Source organism: Nematostella vectensis, chromosome 12, assembly GCF_932526225.1.
Source record: "Nematostella vectensis chromosome 12, jaNemVect1.1, whole genome shotgun sequence".
NCBI classification, from domain to species: Eukaryota; Metazoa; Cnidaria; class Anthozoa; order Actiniaria; family Edwardsiidae; genus Nematostella; species Nematostella vectensis.
In genome coordinates this window covers 12497375-12509937 of record NC_064045.1, presented here as the reverse complement: position 1 = coordinate 12509937, position 12563 = coordinate 12497375, and the positions used below count along the sequence as shown (strand labels likewise).

The following is a 12563-nucleotide window of genomic DNA, read 5'->3' as shown; positions in this document are numbered from 1 at the left end:
TGTTGACGCTGCACGTCTCGTGTAATTATGTATTCCCTACACTCTTAAGGTAATTCCCTTGAAATACCCAGATTTTTTTTTAAACTTGGCATAAACAATATTGAAGTTAAGGGCTTTCATAAAATGTAATAAAAAATTGGGGGTACCGTTTCTCGTTTTCACAACAGAGGGGCGTAGAGATGACGCGTTTTTACTAATCGCGCAAGGAAAAATCTCAACTGTTAGTTTTCAAAAAGAGTGCCTATAGTCTTTAGAAAATTAAGTTCTGTTTGTCGAGCTGCCAAAATCCGATCTCCTAAACAATAACCCGTAGTAGCTAATGTTCAAAACAAATCACATTTTAAGAGATCGCACTAAAAGACATTGTTTTCGCCACTATTCATACGATAAAAAGCGCCATTTTGAAGTATTTTTACGGCTTATAAGAGAAATAGCAACTTCTACAACCCAACTTTTTTCTTCTTTCAGTATATCATTTTTCCGTATATATTTAACTATTTGAGCAAATAAAAAATGGGGGTAACCGACTTCGTTTTTCTATCAAAGCGATTTTAAGTAAAAAGCGCGACTTTTGCTGTGTTTTCTTGTACAACTGTGGCGCGCTCGCGCACTTAATACCGGAAAATTCAAACAAACAGCGCGCGCCATTATGCGCAGAAGGGGTGCGCAGTGCAATTCAAGGGAATTACCTTAAGGAATACACATTAGTGTATGAGGGCTGCTTTAGCATTATTGTTAATTTCGCTTCTACATTATGAAAAATTCCGAAAATGGGAATAAAAATAGAATTATATTTAATACAATTTGATGGAGTTAAAGTTGATATCCAAGTCAACTAAATGAAGGTTTTTGGGGATACAAACGGCATTTGTAGGGACATTAAGAGGTCTTAACTTTCCGATAAATTGTTTAAGAGAGTAACGCTGAAGCGGAGTGGAAGGTTTTTCCTTATTTCTTATTGTATGTAAATTTTTATGAAAGTGAATTAAAGAAATAGGCAGGAACCCAGGATTGATGACACAGATGCATGTGGCTTTGACTTTTGTAGATTTCTTGTGTATGCACAGGCAGTCAAGTAGGGGCAATCAACTGCTCCACATTCTGGTATTATATAGGGTGTCACGGCGGTTCCTAGGATCAGGCTATTTTTAGACGCACGGATTAGCCAATCAGATGCGACCTTTATGCGTTGACGTTTTGGCTGAGCTCATCTGCGCGCGCAGTCTCCTCTTCCTACGATTTTGAATTCTAGCTTGCTTTTGGTAAACAAAACAAAACCAGCGCAAGAGGGACACAAACATTTTTCTTCCTAAATGAAATTTGCGCCTGAACCCTCGCATCACTTGCGCGCGCGACCAATGTCGACGTAGCGCGTCCGTGCGTGCCCCTCAAAAACCAACAAAAACGCCGTGACAAATGATAATAGATGACAACAGATGATTGCCCTACTTATGACTCCCTGATTGTTGCATAGATATAGTTCTTGGTCTCCATGAATCATCTCCACTTGCATTCAGATGACGATACTTGGGTACATCCAGATGACGATACTTGGGTACAACCAGGGGTCAATATTTGGGTACAACCAGATGACGATACTTGGGTACATTCAGGTGTCACGTTCATCTGGCAACAACTTGACAGAATTCGTCTGAGAAAAAAAATGAAGAAACAGCAATGTCCAGATGACAAGGTCCAATGGTACTGCCCTCCCCCATCCCCCCCCCTTGGATATTCAGCTCGTTTCCTGGTGTACAAAGCCAAAGACGTTGTGAGCCCCCAGCAAAGTGCGCCACCCAAACCCCAATATATTTTAGCTTCCACCGTCTATGGTTTATAACAGCATGTTCGGTTTTGCCGGTTCACATACAAAAGTTTTCGTTAGCAGAAGAAAATGGAAAAGAAAAATACCGTTTCTGCTACGCATGTCATTGGTGAACCGGCACTTACCTCAAGGGGCAAATGCCACCATTACCACGTTGTCCCCTCTGACGAACAACTGATTCACGTGTCGGCGCTTGAAGACCAGACGTTTCCCTTTGCCAATCTTCACGGTGCGACAATCGGACTCTTTGTCGTTATCAATAGGGGTGTTTGACCCGGCAAGTGGTTTAGTACGAGTGTCAGATTCGGCAATCTGTTCAGTACGAGTTTTTGATCCGGTAATCTGTTCTTTACGAGTTTTTGATTCTGTAATCAGTTCTGTAGTTTTTGACGCGGCAACCGGTTTATAACGAGTGTTTAACCCGGCCTTCTGTTCAGTATGAGTGTTCGAACCGACTACCTGTTCATTTTGGGTGTTTGGCCGGTCCATCTGTTCCGTGGAGTTCTCCACCACTTTTATTGCTGCCTCTTGATCGCTTTGCCAGCCCAATAACCTCGATGAAACAGCACTAAGCTTCACCTTTTTGGTATTTCGCTCATCTTGATCCCTTTGTTTTCGCTTCCTGTTGGATTGGATTAAACCCTTTGAAGGGGAGAATTCCGGTTTTGCTGTTCTCTTTGCTAGGGTTTTTCTGGCCAATTTTGTACGTCTTTGGGACACCTTTTGTGCACTGCCTAATACCTCCTTAACAGGGCAGTCTTCTTGAGTGGGTTCCAGTCTAGGAACAAACGTAGTTATACCCTCTAGATCCTTGACTAAACCTTCTGCATCAGTACTCGAATCTCTCTGTGGCCTGCCCCAATTGACAGGAGTAGGAAGCAAGCCTTTGCGAGCGCTTTTCTGTCCGGAATTTGAAACAGCTGGATTATCGCTTCCATGTGGTGCTAAGACATCGTCACTATCTGGACAGCCGGTCTTTTGTTCACTGTCTTTTCTGTCCTTTAATTGTCGTGGTTTCTCGGACGTTCCTTTGGGAGCGCTACTTGAATCGTCAGCGGAATTCTCAGTTCCCTTCTTCGTAACACGTTTACGGCTAGTCTCGCCCTTTTCTCTCGTTTCCACAGATAAAAACAAATTCTCGGACAGGTCTTCGTATTGCTCTTTCCCTTTTGTCTGACTAATTTTCGTGTCAACTTTTTCGCTATTTTGTACATTTAATTCACTCGAAAATAATTTCTCTCCCTTTCTTAAATCTCCAAGTTTCCCTGCTTCATATTTCCTCTCACGGCGGTTTTCCCTGTCAGGCTGTTTTCTAGAATCTGAATATTTGTCTTTAGTTCTGTCTTTCGACTCTTTCTCACTCTGTCCTCCCTTTACACCCCTATTAGAACCTTGGCAATCACCCTTCGTTCTCATTTCGCCCCCTCCATCACTTCGCTTGGAATCCCTAGTATCAATATTCCTTGCCTTCTCCTTGCTTTCTTCTAATGTCCTAGCTTTGCCAACATATTCCTTTTCGTTGACTGGAATCTTGGAACTTGCTTTTGCGGATACATCACGGCCCTTCCTTACTCTTTCCCGTTTTCTTTGTCCGTCTTCACTATTTCGGCCATCTCTTCTACTTTCACTTAGCCACACATCTGCATTCGAATCACCCTGTCGTTCTCTAGAATCTTTTTTCCCTATTTCTCTTCCTTCTTCACTAGATTCTCTCCGACTTTCATGTCTGCTTTTCGCATCTCCGGCGTTTTGTCCCACCCTTTCTTTGGAATCACCTTCAAGATCTTTAGAGTAATCTTTACCCTCTTGTCGGACACTTTCTCTTCTGGTTTCCCTCGCTTTCTCTTTCACACCCTGTTTACTTATCTCGTTGGCGTTGGCACCTCTTGCTTCTTTTTCTTTGGGAAATGTATCCTCTGTTCTGTGTTTTTCCTTGATCTGACTCGATTCTCTCCGCTTGTCTTGAGTATGTTTCATACTCTGTGTGTGCCTAGTGGTAACATCTCCAATTTCTGTTGTCGACGTATCCCTTTCACCGTTCCCAGAAGGCCCTTTTCCCTCTTTCTTGTCATGCGGTTTCTTTTTGCGCCGTCTCGAATCCTTTATACTTTCAAAAGGCACGTCTTCCTCACCCACCCTACTTTTTTCTACTTGCTCCAATCGTCTGGTGTCAATCGAGACTCTCTTGCTAAAATCCAACCGCGCCCAAACTGGGCCTTTTCTTGGAACCACTCCCTTTGTGTGTTTCTTTATGTCAGCTTGCATAGCACATTGACTCTTACTGCCCGTTGGCTCAAGTTCGCCTGATGAAGCAGGCGGCTCCTCATCGCTAGAAATCTCACCTTCCTCTTTACCATCATCTGCTCAAAAAGAAAATAAGAAAACATCTACGAAAAGGTTATTACATGTTATTGCGCTTTGTATGTGCATTCTTCTGCACGTATTGGCTATATGTCAGGGGTGCTGTGAGTTTGCAAACATTTCCTTTGTCTTGTGGTCAACCGACCGTGGTAGAATAGCAATGCTGGCACTGACTGCACGGACCTTAAAACCAAAACAATGTTTGCTTTGCTGATTCTATGTGATGAGGTAGCGGTCTAATGCAACAATTAATTGGGGTTTCTTAGCCTTACGGACATTTTAGACGGGGGAAGAGGAAAGGCGGGGGAACTTTCCTACATGCAATTTCCCTGCACAAGTAAATTAATGTTTCCAACAAAGAGTTGAGATTTTTGGTGACTGCGTTAGTGAATATGGGAATAAGTTAAAAGGCTATCCAATGACTTATAACTTCCACCCTTTTCCACCATAAAAAAGGGATCATTCAACTAAATTCTACTTCAAACCCTTATAATTAACCAAATAACTTTCCGAATAGGGCTGGGTTACTATAATGTTTAGAGATATGTGGTGGGGGGGGGGGGGGGGAAGGAGGGCACAGCCACGCCCCTACTGGTCATTTCCTTATAAGTTTGGGAAATATTAGGGGGCACGTGCCCCCAGTGCCCCCGATACGGCCCTATCTATATACTACACTCTATACTCAGCCATGAGCGATTGTCTCACCTGATTGGGACAGAGCTTTCACGCCAAGCTTCATTCTATCTGCAGGTCGGGCACCACCTTTAGACAATTTCCCTTCTTCTAATACCGTGTTTCTGTCACGTCCCGCTGAAGGGTTTCCCGCAACTGGGGTAATGTAAGATTTCTGAGCAATATTATCATCACTATCGGATAATTCCCCTTGTTCCAATGACATGTCCGGATTTATCTCCATGGTATTAATGCCAATAGGCCCTATGCCACCTTTCTCACTAGCCAGATTACTGTCCTTAACAACTTCAGCCTCTGTAACCAAACTACTCTCTTTGGCGACAACATCATCAGCCTTAGTAACTGTACTTATGTCCTTGGCGACATCATCAGCCTTAGTAACCGTACTAATGTCCTTGGCGACATCATCAGAATTAGTAACCGTACTAATGTCCTTGGCGACATCATCAGCCTTAGTAACCGTACTAATGTCCTTGGCAACATCATCGGCCTTAGTAACTGTACTACTGTCCTTGGCGACATCATCAGCCTTAGTAACCGTACTAATGTCCTTGGCGACATCATCAGCCTTAGTAACCGTACTACTGTCCTTGGCGACATCATCAGCCTTAGTAACCGTACTAATGTCCTTGGCGACATCATCAGCCTTAGTAACCGTACTAATGTCCTTGGCGACATCATCAGCCTTAGTAACCGTACTAACGTCCTTGGCGACATCATCAGCCTTAGTAACCGTACTAATGTCCTTGGCGACATCATCAGAATTAGTAACCGTACTAATGTCCTTGGCGACATCATCAGAATTAGTAACCGTACTAATGTCCTTGGCGACATCATCAGAATTAGTAACCGTACTCATGTCCTTGGCGACATCATCAGCCTTAGTAACCGTACTAATGTCCTTGGCGACATCATCAGCCTTAGTAACAGTACTACTGTCCTTGGCGACATCATCAGCCTTAGTAACAGTACTACTGTCCTTGGCAACATCATCAGCCTTAGTAACTGTACTACTGTCCTTAGCGACATCATCAGCCTTAGTAACCGTACTAATGTCCTTGGCGACATCATCAGCCTTAGTAACAGTACTAATGTCCTTGGCGACATCATCAGCCTTAGTAACTGTACTTATGTCCTTGGCAACATCATCAGCCTTAGTAACCGTACTAATGTCCTTGGCGACATCATCAGCCTTAGTAACCGTACTAATGTCCTTGGCGACATTATCAGCCTTAGTAACCGTACTAATGTCCTTGGCGACATCATCAGCCTTAGTAACCGTACTAATGTCCTTGGCGACATCATCAGCCTTAGTAACCGTACTAATGTCCTTGGCGACATCATCAGAATTAGTAACCGCACTAATGTCCTTGGCGACATCATCAGCCTTAGTAACCGTACTAATGTCCTTGGCGACATCATCAGCCTTAGTAACCGTACTAATGTCCTTGGCGACATCATCAGCCTTAGTAACAGTACTTATGTCCTTGGCGACATCATCAGCCTTAGTAACAGTACTACTGTCCTTGGCGACATCATCAGCCTTAGTAACAGTACTACTGTCCTTGGCGACATCATCAGCCTTAGTAACCGTACTACTGTCCTTGGCGACATCATCAGCCTTAGTAACCGTACTAATGTCTTTGGCGACATCATCAGCCTTAGTAACCGTACTCATGTCCTTGGCGACATCATCAGCCTTAGTAACCGTACTAATGTCCTTGGCGACATCATCAGAATTAGTAACCGTACTAATGTCCTTGGCGACATCATCAGCCTTAGTAACCGTACTAATGTCCTTGGCGTCATCATCAGCCTTAGTAACAGTACTACTGTCCTTGGCAACATCATCAGCCTTAGTAACCGTGCTAATGTCATTGGCGACATCATCTGAATTAGTAACCGTACTAATGTCCTTGGTGACATCATCAGCCTTAGTAACCGTGCTAATGTCCTTGGCGACATCATCAGCCTTAGTAACGGTACTACTGTCCTTGGCAACATCATCAGCCTTAGTAACTGTACTACTGTCCTTGGCGACATCATCAGCCTTAGTAACCATACTAATGTCCTTGGCGACATCATCAGCCTTAGTAACAGTACTAATGTCCTTGGCGACATCATCAGCCTTAGTAACGAAACTACTCTCTTTGGCGACGATATCATCAGCCTTAGTAACTGTACTTATGTCCTTGGCGACATCATCAGCCTTAGTAACCAAACTACTCTCTTTGGCGACAACATCAACAGCCTTGGCAACATTATCCTCAGTAACCATACTACAGTCCTTGGCCACAACATTATCAGCATTAGTAACTGCACTACTGCCCTTTGGGATTATGTCTTTTTTCTTTGTACCAGTACCAGAAGCCATGGCAATATCATCTGGATCAGATGCCGTTTTAATATCATCTGGATCAGATGCCGTGTTAACATCATCTGGATCAGATGCCGTGACAATATCATCTGGATCACGAGCCGTATTAATATCATCTGGATCAGATGCCATGACAATATCATCTGGATCGTAAGCAGTGTTAAAATCATCTAGATCAGGAGCAGTGTCAAAATCATCTAGATCAGGAGCAGTGTTAAAATCTTCTGGAGCAGGAGCAGTGTTAAAATCTTCTGGATCAGGAGCTGTAACAGTATCATCTGGGTCAGGTGCCATGACAGAATCATTTGGATCACGAGCCGTGTTTATACCATCTTTATCAGTTGTCATGACAATATCATCGAGATCAGAAAAAACTTCATCGGACACTGTGGCAACAACAGGGACATGCGCTTCCATAAAATCCATCTGCTTGTCCGTTTGAGGGAGAACTAAAGGAATTTGTATCTTGACGTCTTGCATTACTAAGCCTTGTTCCCCAGGGTTTGGCTCATTTGGTTGAAAGATCCCAACGACAGTGAACTCCATTTCTTCAGGCTCACCTTCGTCGCAGGAGGACAAGTGGACAGTCAGATCCTGGGAGAATAGAAAGCTAGGTTTCTCCGAACATACAGCCAACGCAGGTACATCATCATCAATACCTTCAGGTTTTACCGTCCCACTTTGAGTAGAATACATGGAGGTTTCGAGGTTTCCTGTATGGCGTTCAGAGAAAGGGACTGTACCCGTTTTTTCAGTATCAGTAGCAGTAGAGCCCACATCCTGGCTATCTTGTATGGTCTTTGAGTCCCATGCCTTTTCACCAGCCATCGCCTTTCTTTCGGGATATTGCTCTTGAGGTTCATTTCTTTCAGAAAAAGCGCTGTTTGTACCAGAATCACTATAAGAAACCTTAAAGTCTACATCTTCGCGTGACTTCGCACCATAATTTAAAACCCTGAAGGTCTTCAGCTTCGAGTCGGTCTTGTATATACTGTTCTCATGGGTTGATAATCTTGGATCTAATTGAGGCAGATCACTAATGACTGCTAGAGGAATGCGTCGAGTTCGGCTAAGGTCTCGCATCCTTGCTTCATCAAAAGATAAATGTCTTTCGTGAGTTCTATTGGCGCCTGTGGAGTGACTCCTTTCTCGTACAATCGGGACACTACTCGAATTTCGGGAAGATAATGTTTCACTTATCACTTGAGCGCTAGCTAGGTCTCCTGAATGTCTCCTTCCTCGTATTCTTGCTGCATCAAGAAATAGATGTCTTTCACGAGTACTAGGAACGCTTGTGAAGTGACTTCTTTCCTGTACCATTGGAATGTTAATCGGATCTTGAGAAGATCTCTCTTCACTTATCACTTGAGCGATAGCTACGTTTCCTGAGGTTCTCCTTTCTCGTAGTTTAGAATACTCACTGGCATCTAGTGAAGAAACTTGGTCTTGTGTAATTGCAGGGCAGGCTGCTTCTTCACAAGATTTCCCTTTTTCGACCCTAGTCGAACTTGGAAAATCGCCAGCAAAAGGTCTTCTAACGTGTATTGCTGTAGCACTTGTAGCAAGGTCAGGAGCTCTTCCTTTCATTGCTATCTCAGATGATGCTATACGCACACGTTCTGAACCAGAGGCTTGTCCTTGGCTGTCAAGAATAGGTCGATTGCGGCGATCGACTGCAAGAGGTTGTTTCTGCATCTGCTGTCTGATATCCACCTGGACTGTCTCTCCAACTGGAGGTACGACATTGCTGTCTACTTGTTCTTGGCTTTGGGGTCTAGGTTGAAGGCGGCGATCGACTGCAAGAGGTTGTTTCTGCATCTGCCGTCTGATATCCACCTGGACTGTCCCTCCAACTGAAGGTTCGACATTGCTTTCTTCTTGTTTTTGGCTTTCAAAACTAGGTCGAGTGCGGGGATCGACTGCAAGAGGTTGTTTCTGCATCTGCCGTCTGATATCCAACTGGACTGTCTCTCCAACTAGAGGTACGACATTGCTGTCTACTTGTTCTTGGCTTTGGGGTCTAGGTTGAAGGCGGGGATCGACTGCAAGAGGTTGTTTCTGCATCTGCCGTCTGATATCCACCTGGACTTTCTCTGAAACTGGTTCGACATTGCTGTCTTCTTGTTCTTGGCTTTCAAGACTAGGTCGAGTGCGGGGATCGACTGCAAGAGGTTGTTTCTGCATCTGCCGTCTATCCTCTTGTAGTTGAGTGATGCCAGCATGAACTGTTTCTTCAACAAAAGGTTTGACACTGTCTACCTTTCCTTGGCTGTCGGGTCTAGGACGAATCCGGGGGTCTGCAGGAATTTGTTTTCCAATCAGATTTATCTTGTCTTTCAAATGGCAATCACTTGCCTGTTTATTGTCTCCGACTAAAGGTTTAACATTACTAGGTATGCCTTTCTGGATACGTGGATCAGTTGGTAACTCCACAACAGGTTTTCTTTCAGACTGAACACGAATACTGCTCATTGCAGTACCAATTTCGCAAGCTTTGTCGGTTCGTCTTAATAAACGTGGATCTCGATATTCCATGAAAAGTTCATCAATACTGGTTCTTTGATAAAGATGAGAATCCTTAACAGTTGATTCCATTTCCGATTCCTCTTCCTGTACTTTGGATACATCAGTTGAAGCAACATTTTTTTCAGGAGGAGCAACTGCCTTTAATAATTCAGATTCTTCTTTTCGACACTCGTTTAGAGATTCTGGGCCTTTTTTGTTCTTTTTCTTCTTTTTCTTTTTCTGCTTAACTTCTTTGGCTTCTGCTTCGGGAAGAGGTTCAGCTGTTATCTCTTCTAACGTGTACACCTCATCAACATCCATAAGCGCCTGATAGTTAAGAAACATGGATGAGCATTATAGCACAGAATTACCAGTAGATCACTTTGCTCAAATTCACTTATGCTTGAATTAGAACAATTTTGCTTGAATTATGTTAAAAACCCTATCCTTAAGCATATGGTCAAATAAACAAAGTAGAATAGAACACTATTAAATAAAGAGCAAGGTCGGATAACCGTTATGTCAAACATAACTGTAACACTGCCTAAACAAGAAGAACACCTTTTTGCCACTCCGATTTAAATGTCTAACTACACGAGAGAACATAATTCCTAAATTATCCAAATAAAAGGATGAATCTGTGGAGCCCTTCGCCAGAAAAGAGGACATGGAAAGGCATGATTAAAGAAGATATAAGCAGGAATTTGAATGCAGTAGTGTAAAGGTGTAAAGAATCTAGCATATCATTACCAAGTTCATGTGCTTGTCAAAGGCAATGAGATACCCTGATAACACACTACGCAGTCCCTTATACCGCCGAGTCCACACTCTCAGCTTCAGTCTTTCTTCCACACATCGGTACAATATGCTCATAGGCCCAACTGAACATGCTGTAAAACAAAAACAAAAGTGAGTTATTGTGGCTATTGTCTTACTGCTTTGTCTCTTTACTTAACATTTTCACTGATGTAAACAGGCAGTGATTTGGAATAATTTAGCAGACACAGGCATTCAGCACAATCACTTCAAATTAATATTTTGAAAAAAATAATTGCTATCAGTATAATTGAAGCTATTGTAAGCAACCACATTGAAAACTGTACATTGCGGTGGTTAATGGAGCTGGTCACCCACTTGCTCTTGTAGGTTGCCACAGTGAGCCAAATACTTGAAAATAGGCGTTGGTTGCTTACAGGAGCTTAAAATAGAATTTGAAAGCCATTGTTATAATATATATATATATATATATATATATATATAATGTTTTGGTTTATTTGCTTATTTTGAATGCAAAAATTTGGCTACAAATATTTACTAAGGCAAGTACATTTCAATAGAATGCAACCCTTTGTCTATAGATTTATCTCTTGGCCAAATATTTCAACAAAACAGACAGGGGTTTAAAACAGGAACCATACAATGCAAAAAATGTGGTCGCAGTGATCTTGCAGTAGGATAGACAAGTCAACTTCAAGGTAGGATAATGGTCCAAAACTTAATTCTGATGTGAGCTCACCAACAATCCAACAATTAGGCTTGTGATGAGGTACATAATCTTGTGACACCCACCTAATGTGGGTGAGTTGACAGCTATGCATACCTAAGAAATGATATTAAAGTTTTTATTCGACTTAACATCCCCCTCCCCCTAAAAATCCTGTGTTAAGGCCCGCATGACGCCAAGCTTGTCCCAGCGACCCCATCAATTTGTCATAAAAACATACCCACGTGTGCATGATAGAGATTACCTTGCATTTTGTCTAGGACATTCATAGGTTTTTTCCACCGCCTTCCTTCGCCAAGTCCTCCACCGCCAACTACCTTTCCTCCAAGGCAAACCCCACCTTCCGCACTAGCCAAAACTGCTCCCCCCTGACCCTCCACTTTCGTACTCCCATCAGCAAGCGCTTGAAGTCTCTCTTGTATCTCCAGCCCTTGGAACTGTGGCTTGAGGTTGCGCGCACGTTGACTTGGCTGAGGTTTTTCAGACGGTCGAAATGCTGGCTTTGATTTGCCTTCCTTGATAGCACGGGCATATTCAGCGAGATTATTAAAGACTTGAATGTTTGGAAAGGGTGGTTGGATATCTCGGCGGTAGAGTGCTCGCAAGGGATCGAAATTTGCTGAGAGAAAGTCTAAACTCCTGTCGTCTTTTCGGCGGGAATGATTCTCTTCGACCGCCATCTTGGATTATGTGTTCTTTCTAGTGTTAGTCTTTCGCGGTTACATGTAACACAGGTAACTGGGCTCGTTATCTCGTGAATGCAAAGCATGGAGGGACGTCCATGTCACTCGAATAAAGAAAAAAAAAAGGTCGGTGGAGGTAAAGGATACTCATAGGGAGGCATACGCAAAGTCTGCATTACAGTAGAAGGGTTCGGGGGAAGAAATGAGGGAGACAAGGTGCACGCTCTAGGGAGGGGACGGAAGGTTGAGGGAGGGTTAACCGACCCCTTGTTTTTTTTCGAAATTAGGGAACATTTTACGCTAATAAGGTAAATCGCAATTTTATTGGCCGAGAAGCCTTACTAATCAATCATCTTATAACCAACTTAGTACTAGAATGGAGGCCATTATGGCGTCTTAAACGAAGGGCGGTATCGACGATCGCGCTTTTTCTGAAATAAACGTTCTTTTCTCTTCATTAATTTTTTTTCGGAACTTTGAGTCCTGTTTTAGATATGACGACAATTGTTTGTATCTCAATGTAAGTGTGTATAAACTTCCTTATAACTCTTATCACTACTAGCGTAGCGCAAAAATCACACGGATGACAGACTTTTCTCTGTAGTCGTTACCAGA

General features: G+C 43.0%; 1 protein-coding gene across 1 annotated transcript; it reads right to left on the bottom strand.

The window, feature by feature from the left end:
- Positions 1-777: 777 nt before the first annotated feature.
- LOC116603944 (microtubule-associated protein futsch) lies at positions 778-12139 on the bottom strand. Its single transcript, XM_048719871.1, has 5 exons — positions 11510-12139; positions 10512-10651; positions 4892-10088; positions 1951-4185; positions 778-1651 (listed from the first exon to the last, which is right to left on the bottom strand). Exons 1-4 carry the CDS (start codon positions 11943-11945, stop codon positions 1952-1954), a joined length of 8007 nt encoding a protein of 2668 aa, XP_048575828.1. The 5' UTR covers positions 11946-12139; the 3' UTR covers positions 778-1651; position 1951.
- Between the last annotated feature and the right edge of the window lie 424 nt (positions 12140-12563).